The following is a 15,265-nucleotide window of genomic DNA, read 5'->3' as shown; positions in this document are numbered from 1 at the left end:
CTATTTGAAAATGTTTTATTCTAATTCATTCAATTGCGAATACTGTGTTGCCTATGTTGAGGTATTAAATTTGCAATGTTATGAGTATACTTTCTTTAAAGCTGATATGAAAACTTAATTACAGAAATAATTAGGAATTATTTACTTTAACCACCGAGATACTTAATCAGTACATACCAGAATTAAAAACTGTTTGAAACCTGTTTGATACCAACCATTTTAAAACCGGTTGTCATCTGTCATCTGTGAGCGACATTTTGACATACGTAACACAAGCAAATTTTCCTAAAAACCGCTGTAAATTGATATCACGTATCTCGGCCAGAGAGGTGTCGAGATCTACGTGTCGAGATGCTCTCATGGGCAGCGATCATGGTGCTAGAGCGGCTCAGGTCCATGTACTAACGGTAGTTCATTCAATAATTTCCTTCAGCGGTTATCACGACGCGCGCGAGTATAAATTAACGAGTGCAAACAAAATGGGATATAAGTGCTGGCCTACAAATACCTGGGCAGACAATTTGACAAAAGTTTGATGAACATTCATGCAAACCAAAAATCTAGGCATTTTTTGCTGTGATAAAGAAGTGTGTAATCAAGTGAGCGTCGTTTTGTTTGTAATCTGACTCGTGAATCAAGATTATAAACAACCTCAAGCAATTTTGGTTAGTCGAATGCAATTTGTTGCTTTTTTAGAAACTTTTAACACATTTGTGTTGTGTGTTCGTGTTCGAAAATCCAATTTTGATTGAGCGTGGGTGGTGGACGAATTATCAACAGCTTAAGTTGAGCGCGGTTCATGCTCGCACGTCTAGCCCAGTGGTCTGGTCTAGTTCGGCGCTTCCCCCGTCTTTCGAAGCGCTTCGAGGCGTCGTCAGTCGTCGCTCGGCGAAAACAGCTGCTGCTCAGTTCAGTTGCTTCAGTGTTTGGCGGACGGTCGATCGATAATTCGCATGTGCGCGACAACGGAGGCGTGGTAAATAATTATTTTACATAAATAACTCAATCATCACAAAGCGCAACGCTACATTGCAACAAAACAATTTGTTTATTTCCATCACCTGGGGGAGAAAAACAACCGAAAACATCCACAACCAGTGCTTTACAACTTGTTACAACTTGTTGATTTTCAGTTTGGGTGAAAACAATCAACACACAAGTCATCAGCACGCAGAGAAAAGAAAATTCGTCAAAAAATTCATTATTTGATTAAAATTTAAAATTAAAAAATAATTCGTGTAATGAATAACCAGTGAAGTGTGTCATTGTGTGAAATTGGCCGGGCGATGCACCGGTGAGCGCGCGTCCGGGCACCGAACGACGACGATGAGCAGTTGGGCGGCAAGAATGCATCGGCGCGCCGCCACGTTCGGCAATGTGGTCACGTCGTGCGGCCACCCGTCCGGGCCCTACCCGCGCCGCCTTGACAAAGTCAAATTTGGCGTGCCCCTCGAGGAGGTCTGCAAGAACGATATACCCGCGCCGCTGCTGGTGAGTATCTACGAAATGCACAACTACCTACTGTCCATTCATAGTTGTTTGTATTCGAAAACTATTTCGTGAACCGCATTATGCAATTGTCCGCATAGGCGGCATAGGTTAAGACATATTCTTGAATTATGTCAGATACAGAGTGTCACGGCAAGATATTCTTGGGTAAATCACCTTTTTCAGGTCTTTAAATTATTAATTCAACGAGATATTTAAATTTAAAGTTCGTGAATTCAATAAAAACCTTTTTAAATATAAAAAAGTTCAAATTTTGATCAATTTTTATTTGTTTTAACTTTCTGAGAGTTTCATGAAGTAAAATTAGTAAAAAAATGTATTTTCAAAGAGTTTGATTGTTTGATCGCGTTTTTAGTCACAAAAAGTTAATTTTTTGATAAGAAAACACAGTTTTTTTCTAAATAAATAATTTAATTGTTAATATAAGATGTTTCAATCTTGTTTCTGACACTCTGTGATTGAAGTAAGCGAATGCAGAGGAAATAATTTGTAATCTTGTGCTTGTTTTCTCTTTCGTTTCGGTGTCGTGAAAATAATTTCGATTCGCTGCTCGCGGCAGCCGATTTGTCGAGCGATTACCGAGCGCGCGTCGAGAGATAACAAGATGATGTCGATGAGATGGCTCGGTCGTAAGTACCGTTTTGCTCTGGTGTGTGTGGCGAGCGCACAATTACTACACACTACGCACACGAACACGCCATTCATGAAAATAAAACCCCAACCGCAAACAGAACAACACTAAAAAATACAACAACCAGCAAGTACATTACGCAACATTCTCATCACACCGAATCACCGAACTCTTGTAAAATATGTTTATAAACAATTTAACAATCTATCCAACATTATCCAAAACGACATTATCTCAATTGTTGTTATTTCATGCTTAGTGGAGTTGAGAGTTGAACGAGTTGACGAGTAGTTTCTTTTCACTCACTAGCATTATATTTATATATTTGTTATTGTTATTAAATGCCGTTGCCCATCATCTTAATCTTCTTTATCAGAACCGTATCTCTGGCATCTTGTCATTTCTATATGCTTCGTTCCCGTTTTGTTTCTTTTGTGACTTGTGACTAAACCGCTTGACGTTTAATGTTTTGTGTCGATGAACCTCAATCATCATCAAGTCATCAAGGATGAAGAAGAGAAAATTGTGTTTAACTTTACGCTGATGTGCCCGAAGACACTATGTGAATGAAACAATTATTTTATAATTAAGAACGGAACTTTTTATGTTTCTTGTGTTTTTTTTTCGCATTTTGCAAGCGTCATTTACCTGATGACACTTAGATTATCTTGAATTGTGGAATAATAATATAACAAAGGAATGCATTATATTATATTGTGGCGAATCAAAAATAAATTATAAAGCATTTATTATTGTGATAGTTGTTGATTGTTATTATTGTGACTCATTATTTTAATCGCTGCGAAGCGCAGACTTACGTATTACGGTTTGTAAATATAGTAATATTTAATATTTACTATTGACTCGATTGGTTTACAGCTTAAGTAATATTCAATGAATGCAGGAAAGTGTCTCGACGCAGTTGTCGTTAGGAATGTCTGATATTTGTGGACTTTGATAAATTCTTCTTAATTAGCATTCCAGTCAGCTTTTAATGTGATTCATTTTAATGTGCACAATAAAACGAAAAATTGAATCATCATGGATTCATCATATTTAATTTATTGACGTGTTAACATTTTTATTTGTTTAATTAGAACGTTTAAAATTGTGATAATTTTGCAGTGAAATATTTGTATAGCCATGCATTAAAAACAAGTTTTTGAATAAATGAATTCATGCAATTAAATTCAATTGAATAAATTTTGTACTGAAATTGAGAACGTGCATACCTACGCTCGATTAACTTTCGCAACGAAATTTTGTAAATGTTTTTGTTTGTTTATGCCCACATATTTTCACAATTTTGAAACAAAACGCATTTATTATTACTCACAACGTAAACTTTACTTCTAATTAAATCAACACAGCTTTATTACCTCAATAGATAGCTATTTTTCGTGATAAATAACTTCCAGAGTTGCTGTTATCATTCTGCAAATAATAACAACAGAATTATTGACATAATTTTAATTCAAGAGGATAAATTCTCATTTGAACCACGTAGCTACCTATTCCATTTATGAAACTATTAAATTAATTACTTATTGATATTACCGCATTTGTACAATAATGCAATTACTGCTAGCTAAGTCCAAATATGGTTTATATTGCTATTTACTCCGATAAATCATAATGAGAATGAGTTGCGCTCTCAAATTATTAAAATTCAAGGGCAATCGTTACACAATAATGACAACTTGTGAAACTAGTTGTGTAGTTATGCTATGATGCGTTTCTAATGCATGGAATTATTTATCGTGAACTAGGCGAATAGGAGGTTATCGCTGACAAAATGCGAGCTGTGATTCATACATCCTCTCGGAACTTTTGACTGACTCTTTGCGTTAGTCGCAAGATTTCTCATCTGCTTTAGTAACACTTTCAATTCTGTGAATACCTACGTTTCAACAGATTAGGCTGGAGTCGCGGAAATTTGCGATTAGGTAAATGTTTATTATTTACTTTCTTTTACAGCGTTAATTATGAAAGTCTTATGCTGCGCAAAACATGTTTATGAAATACGAGTACTAGCTTTAACCCGCGGCTTCGCTCGCGAATATCTAAAATAATGAAGTTGCTTCCGTAAGCGTCTGTAGTCACAGAAGAAGTAACAATGAAGTAGAATGGCGGGAAGTTTAAAATGGCTGAAAGTATAGTCTATGGAAGTATAGTGTACAGTCTCCATAGTGTAGTCAATTGGATTTGATGTTGACGTAGCTGTCGGTAATACAGTGTGATAATACAGTGTGATGGTACTATAGTACTTAGGTTTGAGCTGCATTGCTGGAATGCTAGATGGCGTTAAAGTAGTCAAATAGCCAGATGCAGAGGTATTATTGGCTAAACAATTTCTTTATTTTATTTAAAAATTAATTTTTTTTATTAAATAAAAAGTACCTATAACCATTCGGGGACCACTAAGAATATGTGTACAAATTTTCATGATGATCGGTTAAGTAGTTTTTGCGTGAAATTGTAACAAACATCAGGACTTTCGCATTTATAATATTAGTAGGGATAAAGTTTGCAGAATTTATGTGTTCTTTCTTGAGTCCTTATAGTCACTGCAATTACGAGTATATATTTTCTATTCGCTTATTTTCAAATTAGTCATAGTTGATTTATTTATTTACTTTTTGTTGAAAAACGAGGAATAATTTGATGATTTGTTTAAAATTTAAATATTTACTACAATTGCGTGCGTCTGGACATGCATACCTAATAGTTGATATGAATTCGTGCTATATCCTGCGACGCTTACGCTTTCATAACATTATTCATAACGTACACCATGCAACAACAATGTGAGCGCACAGACATGCGTTGTGCGTACCTTATTAAAATACGGGGAATTCGCGCGCTGCCGTATGAGTCATGTATTTATTGTTTTCGCGGTCGCACTAGCATGTATGCGACGTGATTTATGCTTGGAATAAGACATTCGATATTGTTGCATCGCGCAATCGACGATGTGCCTGCAAACATGCAAACACGCTTCTAATGCCAACTGGCGACGATGCAATAATAAATAATTAGCAATGTGAACGTGCAACGTGCAAATCGACATCAACATCTAATACAATACAAAATCTAGATAAATATGTAGTTTCTTAATATATTTTGCACTTTTATAGTATAAATTAATAAAGGGGAATCATCGTTTAATGATTTTTTGGTTGTTTTAATTCAAATTCTGCAGTTTCTGAAGCAAATTCTTGTTTATTGTCTAAACCAGTGAAGTTGACGACAGCAGCAAAATAATAATTTTCCATTGTTGTAATAATGCAATATTTGTTATTACATATTCCTAATACGTCATTACTGGATACTGGAAAGTCGAATATAAATATTATTTATATTTTTTCCTATTTTTGGTCTGGCAGTGTCACGGATGCTTGTAACATAAGCATATTTTTTGTAGGCGTTATAGATTATTTTATCATTGTAATATTAATTGGTGAAATTAACTGACAGTTTTTATTGTTAAATCATAAAATTTGCAATAAATCGAGTCATTTTGCGATATCATGATACACAATTTAAAACAGTTTAATATTAGTTCAATATGTCTGTTATTATCATTATGTGTTTAGCGTATCAACAAATTAAACAGTTTTCATTGATCGGAAACGATATTTATCGACAATTTATCATAAGCTGAATAAATTTTAAAGCAACTAATCAAATATTGAATATTGGGCGAGTCCTACTATTACTAACATTTTATTTTTTTCAAGAATTTATTACAAAGAAAAATATGTGGGTTTTATTTAGTAATACCTTGCATAATCCATTGAATTTCAAACGATTGCTAAATTTCAGGCTCAGTTTCAAGTAAAAAACGTGATTTCTATGTAGTATACAAATTTCCAACTCGCTTTGCTTGGGAAAATCTGCGCTAAGAAACCTCGAGTGTTGCTTGAATTGCTCGTCGAGCATTCTTCGAATTTATTTACAATGGCTACTTCACTCGGAGGTTTGAGCGCCTGGGAGAGCTGCAGGCTTGCACTCGCGAATCTAGGGCAGATATGAGCGTATTGGTTGCCGTGGCGATGGGTTGATGTGCGTGGTCGCGCGCGCCTCCACCCACGCCAACCACCTTCGTTACGGATTCAATTTCTAAGCGCGTCGGCAATTACAAATTACTACGACCTGCTAAATATAGGCATCTAATCAAAATCTGAAGAATTATTCGTAAATTTTCATCATTTGTTGTAAATATTTGCATTTTTCGCTTGTCATCATTGTCAATAATGTTACTAACGTCCTTCTGTTTGTTGATTCGAATAGAATAGTAGTTTAACAATAATTTTATTGTAATAATTAGATAAAATCTAACTTGAAATGAAATGAAATATTTGCAGGTGTTGATATTAAAGCTTAACAAAGAAGCGCCGTACAGAAAAGATGTCTTCCGCGCACCGGGCAACCAGGGCGCCATGAAGAAGCTCACGCACTTCCTGCAGACCGGCCGACTCATCAATATGGAGAATTTTAGTGTCTACACCATTGCCAGCGTTCTCAAAAAGTTTCTGCGCAAGATACCCGGTGGTGTTTTCGGTAGAGATATCGAGCATCAGTTTTTCGACATCATCGAGATGAGTGACGTGCAGAAACAACGCGATGATATTCACAGGTATAAAATATTTGCCTGTTTTTTAATCATGTTTATTTTTATTGACATTTTTACTTTCAGAATAATTGCATCACTTCCAGTCTACACCCAAAGATTATTAGTGCTGTTATTTGGCACATTTCGAGTGATTTCCGCGAATAGTGATCGCGCCGCCACAGGAATGACGAGCGAAGCGTTAGGAGTGAGCGTGGCGCCCAGCTTCTTTCATACCTGCGTCAGTGATGGCAAAACTGCTAAAATGGAAGACGTGATGCGGTTCAAGGTGCGTTCACATATAGTTTTCTTGTTAGGTTTTTTTCTTACATTTAGTACATTTATTTGAACATGATAAAATGAGAGATGAGTCGGTAGACGATTTTGTTGGTAATATAACTTGGTGATGAATATAATGATCGATTCACGTTTTTGACTGCTTATGCTGTACAACGCTTTACTTTTTTGCAACATGCAGGCCGAAGTGAATGTAAGTTTTAATTATTATTAGCTACAGTTGTACAATTTATCTTCTTCGACTTTCATTCATTCGTTAGATGATTTTGTTTTGATGTCGAATAATTTTCTGCACGTTTTTTTGTTTTCTGTATCAGGGTATTGGGAGAGAAAATTAAAATTACGCTTTCCACTTTACACTTTCGAAACTCGATTGGTAATTTAACTCATGCTTGACTAATGAGGTAAAATACATACATATACACACAAACACACGCAGGAAACGAATTAATTCGAAATATTCATGTTTACATTTTGTTGGTCTTGTTCTTGTTGCCCAGTTTGAAATGTAAGTGTTTTATGTTAATGTGTGTTTTGTATTTAGGTCGCCACACGAGTGATGAAACACCTTATTGAAGAGTTTGCCACATCGGACCTCTTCGGACGCGAGAATTACGAGTTTTACGCACGTGTTACCGGACGAGTCCTGCGCGTGCAGGGCGAATGGATCTGCTCGTTCCAGTATCCCCCTTCAGCGAACAAGAATCAAATGTTTGGCAATCACCTGAGCGCACTGGAGCAGTACTACTTCCTAGGTGAGCAACTTCCTCTACTCCGAATGCTCTTTACCGTTGCCGCAATTCAGGTGGATATCTAAGAGCCAGCCGATCGCACTATTGTTGACTGCCTTCAACTTTTCTAAGCGTTGAATTGTGTGCGCGATTGGCCGGCAATTGCCCACCACTTGTGTTTCTTTCTCATATGTCGATTTTTGGAAGCGCACATTCAAATGTTATGTTTTTTGCTTCTCTTCTCCTGTCACTGATCGAATATAGGGCAGATATCAATGGAGGTTGAAAAGACCTGGTTGCAATGCGAAAGCGACCGGTGGCGCACAAAGTACCGACTCGAAGGTAAACGAAAGAAAACATAACATTCAATAATGTGCATTGATTTCGATTCGAAGTTTTGATTCCCTCGGCCGAGAGTTGTTTCATTCCGTTATTCGTTTGGTTTTTCTTCTTTTTTTCCTTTCTGGTACAAATTTTAGTGTTATATTTATTGTCATGGCGAGAGAGAGAGAGAGATTGGAGGAGGTTTTAAATTGAAAAAAATGATGGCGGTCACGCTCATTGAGACTTCCTAGCGTTGATGTTTGGTTGACTAACTGCGGAATGCGGCTTTGCGTGCACCGACCTTTTGTTCACAAATGTTTTGCACTGTTAACTGCGATTACTACCTATTATTATAATGATAATGGCACTGTGATATGATTTTTGCAAAGATTTGTAATAAACACATTTACTACTAGTTTATTTTTGTGTTATACATATTTTCTTTTTTATGATTTTGCACTGTAATTGCTATTAATTTGTTTATTGAATGTGTTTTTTTAGATTTTAGTGTTTGATTATTGAATGTCATGTAAATAACTTGTTACTTAACGCTCGCACTTGATTCATATTCATTTAATATCACTAATCATATTATTTTACCCTCAAATTCACGCCCATCGATCATTGAAACGTTTTCGGTCTTTGTAGCGATGGCGCAGGACGAGTCACAGTCGACACCCGCGCTGGTGGAAACAGGACTACCGACCACGTCGGTTAGCTCCACCAGTCTGGGTATGATTGCCGAGCATTCTCTTCTTGAGTCCTGCACGAGACTTTCCATTTCCTTAGAGCAAAACGGATTTTTCCAGGTGATATTATCATATATTAGTATCTAAGATTGAAATTTAATGATGTTTTTATTTGTTTAGGGTAATAGCACTTCGTCCAGTGCCAGTCATTCCTCTAAAACAAGCCAAAGCCATTCAGGGCCGCACATGACTCTTGATGAGCTGCGAGATGTCAATCGCTATGCAGAAAGCACTCGCAGTTTGAGTTATCTTCCAGAGGTATCAGAAGATTTTATTTGCAAACAAAACTTTTACGCTTTAATATTTAATTTGTTATTAGGTGCATGAACGGCAAACTGAACGCATGAAAACGCGCTCGCAATGGTTCCTAGCGCCTTCGGTGGAATGCACCAGTTGTGGCGGTTCTTTGGATATTCCATTGGATGAAAGCGACATGTCTGCACTTACCAGTGCTCTTTTACGCAAATCATCTTCAGGAACCATTGGTAAATATATATTAATTACAAAAGAAATAAAATTAATAATTTTTTTCGTTTAGTTGGTGCAGTTGGGCTGTCATTAAGTGCAGAATCAGTACAAAAACGGCCAAGCATTCGTCGCTCCAACTCGCGCGACAAACGCTCCTACTTGCACCGATCCACAAGCCGACGAGCGAAAGTAACCAGTTCACGTTCAAATAGGTAACTAGAGCATGCAATTACTTTCGATATATTATAAACACACGCATAAATATTGTTTCAGTTTTAAAGGACGCGAATTGAAAGCGACGAACTCACGTTCCGGCAGCTTCAAACTCAAGTACGAAAACATACCGCGATCGTGTTCATTCAAAAGCAAAGCGGAGTTGTGTTCATGCCCTTCAGACGCTGGCAGCGGTGCGCCTGATGTGAACAACGTCGGCGGTCAAGCGCTGGACACTGGCGTCAAGACCGTACCGGAGACGATACACGTTACACTCACCTACAAGCCGCGAATTTGAATACACAACACATAATAACACAAAAAAAGAAAACGCTTATTACAAAGACAACAACAACTTAACTTGTGAGTGCCAACGATTTATTCATATACAATACTTGTATTTTTATATTCTATACAAACAAACACGAAACCAAATTGAGAAACAACGCGCGCACGCGCTGCGCGCTTTTTTGTTCAACGTTTTATATTTTAAACTTATTAAAATTATTGATATGATAGTGTGTAATGTGAAGATGAGCGGATGCGTGTTATTATTAATGTTTAATAACTTTATATGTGACGATATGATGATGCAAGAACGGATGAGAGACTAGATTGTATAAGATTGACCAATGATTTTAATATTTGGATGAAATGTACATCTTGAGTCATTCCTCGAACCGTTTTTATTTTGTATTTGTATGTAAACATCACCGCGTTTGTATTCGTACCTTTTAGTTAATTTTAATCTACTGCTTAGAGAAGATTCGCTGTGTAATTATGAAATTTACGTGCACATTACTTTGTTCAATTCGATTTTCTAATTTAAATGTACAACACTCAAATCATGACTGGAACATTCGCTATTTACTACAGGGTAACTGTTTGCAAAAAAAATGAAAACGTAGTGTTAAATGTGCTGACGTTAGGAAATGTTTTTCTTGTGCATTTATACTCGCTAACGATGTAAGACGCGACAAATCTTCTATTCAGTCATGTTTCCATACTTATTTGTGTTCCATTTTAACCAAGAGCAATCATAAGCTAAGTTTTAAAGACGCCGCAAACATACTTTGTGTTATTTATAACGTAATTGTATTTTTATCTCTTTTAAATACGTCTCTTAATTATTATCATTGATACTCGTAACACCAAGATTTATAAGTCTTTAGCACAAACAAAACTTGCAGACAAACATTGATTTAATGTTGCATTTATAATTCGTTCGTTTTTTATTTTATTTAAATATTCTGTGCCGAACTATTGACGTGCGTTTTTTGGAAAATTAATCTTTTGATGAATATTTAATTTGTAACGTAATTAATGTAATTATTATACTCGAATCGACGATATGAGAAAAATGCGCCAAAGAAATCATGATATATTTAAAGTAAATATTGAGATATTTCTACAAACATGCAAATTGGGAAATGTGAAGGAATTAAAGCGATATTTACGTATTAGCACGCACATGTACACGTTTAAAATAAAAATGGATCATTATTGATTTAAAGTTTACTTACCCACAAACAAAACAACCCAGGACACAAACACACTAAAATCAGTTAAAGTGATTCGTATTCAAAATTGCTTTATTCTCTTTTGTTCGTTAATTTTTACTAGTTTTTGAGGTTAGCATCATCGAAAGTTATGCAACCGTAATCACTCTTATTTTACCGGCCAAATATTCCTCCAGTTCTCTTAATAGGACTCTCTCCTGCATCCAAATCAACAAAATCCTTCACTCCTTTCCTCTGCACGCTGATTTTAATCCTTGGTGTCTCAGGATTATTCTCCAAAGTAATCGCGGACACCTTAACGGTGCAATCACAGTCAATAACTCCATTTTCATGCGCTAACGCCAATTGATTAACGACTCTGCGCTCCACTTCATATTTAATAGATCTTGCCCCGTAATTTACGTCATAACCGTCTGCTAAAGCAGACTTAACGCTTCCGTCCCATTTCAGGATAATCTTATGCTTGTCCTGCGCTCGTTTTGCCCACAGTTGCAGCTCTCTATCGACTAATTCGTATAATTCGCTACGGGAGAATGGCAAAAAGTAAACAATTTCGTTAATTCGACCCAAAATTCATCGCGTTTAAAATGTCGCTGTAGAATTGGTTTCACCACATTGTCTTTGAACTTTCTTGAGATTGTTATACACTCAGCCGCGGTTTCTAAACAATTTCAATCAAAATAATCATTATTTAATTCAAAAATTTAAAAAATACAAACCTTTCTTTTGTAAACGTTCTTTCTTTATAATTTCCACTTCCTTGCGAATTTCCAAACCATGCTGAGCAATTTCATTACTTGCCAAGTTAGAAGTCATAATAAAAATAGCATTCTTGCATTCGATTGTTTTACCCTGTCCGTCAGTTAAGCGTCCTTCGTCGAATAACTGCAGCAAAACCGTTAAAACATCAGGATGCGCTTTGTCTACTTCATCAAACAAAACCACAGCATCCGGGCATTTCTTCAGCTTTTTTGTTAACTGCCCACCTTCCTCATGACCAATGTACCCAGGTGGCGCTCCAATTAACTTGGCTACTTCGTGTTTTTCTTGGTATTCAGACATATCGAGACGTATAAATGACTTTGGATTATCTTTGTGAATATATGATGCGAGTTGTTTGGCTAGTTCTGTTTTACCAATGCCAGAAGAACCCAAGAATAGAAATACAAGCGGATGATCATCATCTGCCCATCCATTTTCTTTTCTTCTTACACCTAACAATATTTGAATTTATTTCCGGTAATTTAAATGAATGTTTTACTTACAAGCAGCCACTGTTGTGATTGCACCTTCCTGTCCAACAATAAACTGTTTGATTCTCTGTTCAAGCGGAAATCTTCGTCGTTCCTCAAGTTCTTTTTGTTTTTAATTGCATCAAACTAAAATAAATCAAATGATTGATGAAAACATAAAATTTATTTAAATTTTTTGCACCTTTGCTGTATAGTCCTGTAAAACCTTCTTGATAGGTCCATCTTTTGCATAATCAATAGCTCTGTGACCAGAATCATTCTCCTGCAAAGGATTTGCGCCTGCTTCAAGCAAAATCCTCACTGTTTCATAATTATCAGCAAGCACAGCATAATGCAAAGGTGTGAAACCAAGAAAAGTTGCTTTGTTGTTTAATTTATTACAGAACTCTTCATCTCTCATAAGCAAAACTAAAATAATTTACGATATTTTTAAAACCAAATTTGTTATTCATTTTAAACAATGAATTATATTATACCTTCTAGTACATGAAGTCCTAACTCATGTGCTACCTTCTGTGGACTTTTGTACATATCACCTAAATTTGGATCAGCTCCTTTGGCTAACAATAATTTACAAATATCAGTCCTACCATTCACAGCTGCCACCATTAATGCTGTCCATCCAAGTGTGTGCCTTGCATTTACATCTATTTGATTTGAGACTAACATTCTATTAAATCAGATAAACTTATAAATAATTTAATTTAAATATGCAATGATTGTTGTCATACCTTTTTACTTCTTGTTCAATTCCATATTGAACTGACCTAAAGAATCTCTTCTCGAAATGATTGGTGTTGTTGATCAATGCATCACAATTTATTGTAAGTGCTGACAATGACACAGCACCAGTGAAAAATGCAACTGAATAAAACTTCTGCTTGAAACTTTTCAGCCAGTCAAAGAAACTTTTGTGTTCATTTTTATGCTGCTGGTAGTTGTTGTAACTTCCAAGGATGATTTGCTTTGTAAGCGAATGTTGTTTGTGATGAAAACAGCATTGCAGCTGAATGATTTTACCTCTGTGGTAGCTTATGCATTTGTAGATTTTCTGCATAATTCTATTGACCTATTGCTGTAATTTGGTTGATTTTTGGTGGTGAAATGATGTAATTTGAAAATGTTGATTTTTAACTGATTAAAGACATTACATATGGTTTGACAACTAAATGAGGTTGGAAATGTGATGTTGTAGGCAACTTCACATACACATCTATATCAATGACGACAATAAAGTAAACTTGGATAAAAACGACTTTTATGATAAAAATTGTTATCCATCATCGTGTATGTTGAATTGATGAGAAATTTAAGACTATAAAATAAAGTTCCTGATTTTGAAATGGAAAAATTTACTTGTTTTATAAAATTTTATTAAGGAAATTGAATACTGAATCAGCGTGAAGCCGCCATAACTGCCCCCGACAGATTCAAAATCGATTTTCTCATTAATATTCTTGGTTTTAATGTTTTCATCCTGGTTGGCAATAAACACTAGCTTGTCCTCCTCCTTCCAACCATACTTCTTGATCCAGTGTTTCATGGTAATGTCGTCAATATCGCCGAGCAACTGTGACAAATGCCCGCGCTCGATTGTCTGATAAGTAATACCAACCACATGACATACAAATTTCCTGATTGAGTCCAGGAAACCTGCAATCTTTGATGTCATTTCTGGAGCAGCCATTACTCTCTTCCAGAATGACTGGAAGTCACACTCTTCCAAAATGTGTGCAAGATAAATGATTTGGTTGATTGGCTCTTGTGCAAGCTTTAAAAAAGTAAAAATTATAGACAAAAACAAGAAAAAATTAGTATAAGAAGTACCTTTGCTTCATTTAATAAGCATTTGCACAGAATAAAATCTGAATGAGGAAAGTTTGTGAGTGCTTTCAGGAGAATCAGTTGAGTGATGTCAATATTGAACATTCTTGGGTTGAACTGATACAGTTTCAGCACTGCTAAGTTAGCTTCAAGATCATATGCATTTTCTCTGGCTTGAATCTCGACATAACGCTCCAGAGTTCCTAAATTATCCGGGTTGTACCTTAAAAAACAAAATAACATTAAACATATTCAAGCATAACACACCATAACCTATAAGAAATATTTATTTGTATAGTTTTGTATTTTCCTGAGGATAAACTCACCTTTCAATACCTTTCAGCATACCAGCAACGGTCTTCTTCATAGCTTCTGCCATTTTTGCCTTAGGAAAAGTATTCTTATGAGTTTGAAGTAAGTTTTCACGCAGATTCAATGCTTGACGCACTGGCAAAGCCGAAAAGAAACTTGAGGGTTATTAAAATTGTCAAAGTGCGACTTAGTTCGCAACTTTCCCGACAGATGTCAGTAACGTCACAACGTGGGTGCGCAAAAGTTTCTAAAATGGCCTCTTTAATGTTAAATAAAATAATATAAGTTAATATAAGATATATTAACAGTAGTACATTGTATTATTTCTTTTGCATCATGTAAAAAACAACGTTTAATTAATAAATTAAACTATACAACATTAGTTTCATTTTCTTTAGTAAATAATAATTACACTAATTGTATGCAAAAATATTTGGTTTCAATGAACCAATTTCTGACCGTAATCGCGCAAAATAATTAGCACTGACCTGTTCACAGCACGATGATACAATATAGAGTATGTAGACAAAACAATTAAACGCGCAAATTTTAAAACAAAGCAAATTTCGTCTAAAATTTCCGAAGTTGATATTTTCTATTTGAAACAATTATTGCAAGCAAAAGTTTTTCCACAATTGAATTAATTTTCCGTTATCTTCGAAGTGTTTACGATTTTGCAGCGTATTGAGACATCTGATTTTTTACGTCTGCGTCTATAGTGCGTCAATAAAGTCATTTTTACATGGACATCGTACGTGCGCGTACATGAGAGGACAATACTACACACTTGACACACTTTTAAACATGCACAAATCATATCAC

The 15,265-nt window shown here is 35.6% G+C and overlaps 3 protein-coding genes across 8 annotated transcripts; 1 reads left to right on the top strand and 2 right to left on the bottom strand.

Moving 5' to 3' along the window:
* Nucleotides 1-249: 249 nt before the first annotated feature.
* LOC135791621 (uncharacterized) lies at nucleotides 250-11,041 on the top strand. Of its 6 annotated transcripts, none has more exons than XM_065302068.1 (12): nucleotides 250-599; nucleotides 697-1,491; nucleotides 6,508-6,779; nucleotides 6,840-7,041; nucleotides 7,231-7,242; nucleotides 7,594-7,804; nucleotides 8,045-8,122; nucleotides 8,753-8,913; nucleotides 8,974-9,111; nucleotides 9,173-9,338; nucleotides 9,392-9,533; nucleotides 9,595-11,041. In XM_065302068.1, the coding sequence occupies exons 2-12, from the start codon at nucleotides 1,327-1,329 to the stop codon at nucleotides 9,830-9,832; spliced, it is 1,785 nt and encodes a 594-aa protein (XP_065158140.1). In that variant the 5' UTR covers nucleotides 250-599; nucleotides 697-1,326; the 3' UTR covers nucleotides 9,833-11,041. The 6 variants fall into 6 exon arrangements, with proteins under 6 accessions (XP_065158140.1, XP_065158141.1, XP_065158139.1 ...); XM_065302069.1 differs by having other exon boundaries at nucleotides 250-976; nucleotides 1,134-1,491; XM_065302073.1 differs by lacking the exon at nucleotides 250-599 and adding an exon at nucleotides 2,069-2,138 and having other exon boundaries at nucleotides 1,367-1,491.
* Nucleotides 11,042-11,108: 67 nt separating this feature from the next.
* On the bottom strand, nucleotides 11,109-13,539 carry LOC135791620 (mitochondrial disaggregase-like). Its single transcript, XM_065302066.1, is given in 8 exon segments — nucleotides 11,109-11,623; nucleotides 11,626-11,715; nucleotides 11,774-12,268; nucleotides 12,320-12,421; nucleotides 12,424-12,433; nucleotides 12,489-12,715; nucleotides 12,784-12,977; nucleotides 13,039-13,539. Coding segments are annotated over 8 exon segments (1,860 nt in total). The 5' UTR covers nucleotides 13,365-13,539; the 3' UTR covers nucleotides 11,109-11,207.
* Nucleotides 13,540-13,658: 119 nt separating this feature from the next.
* On the bottom strand, nucleotides 13,659-14,617 carry eIF3k (eukaryotic translation initiation factor 3 subunit k). The gene is given in 4 exon segments (XM_065303228.1): nucleotides 13,659-13,732; nucleotides 13,734-14,078; nucleotides 14,135-14,354; nucleotides 14,458-14,617. Coding segments are annotated over 4 exon segments (648 nt in total). The 5' UTR covers nucleotides 14,511-14,617; the 3' UTR covers nucleotides 13,659-13,702.
* Between the last annotated feature and the right edge of the window lie 648 nt (nucleotides 14,618-15,265).

This window comes from Atheta coriaria, unplaced genomic scaffold (genome assembly GCF_025399875.1).
Source record: "Atheta coriaria isolate IRGN ID8LTWV9N9 unplaced genomic scaffold, Caltech_Dcor_3.1 hic_scaffold_5_pilon, whole genome shotgun sequence".
Taxonomy (NCBI): domain Eukaryota; kingdom Metazoa; phylum Arthropoda; class Insecta; order Coleoptera; family Staphylinidae; genus Dalotia; species Dalotia coriaria.
The sequence above is the reverse complement of the archived record's forward strand: the minus strand, read 5'-3'. Positions and strand labels throughout refer to the sequence as shown.

Excerpts from the sequence above, each read along its gene's own strand:
- LOC135791621 (XM_065302068.1), top strand. The coding sequence starts at position 1,327 with ATGAGCAGTTGGGCGGCAAGAATGCATCGGCGCGCCGCCACGTTCGGC. Across the intron at positions 7,805-8,044 it reads GGAGCAGTACTACTTCCTAG|GGCAGATATCAATGGAGGTT; the intron begins GTGAGCAACTTC and ends GATCGAATATAG. Across the intron at positions 8,123-8,752 it reads CACAAAGTACCGACTCGAAG|CGATGGCGCAGGACGAGTCA; the intron begins GTAAACGAAAGA and ends CGGTCTTTGTAG.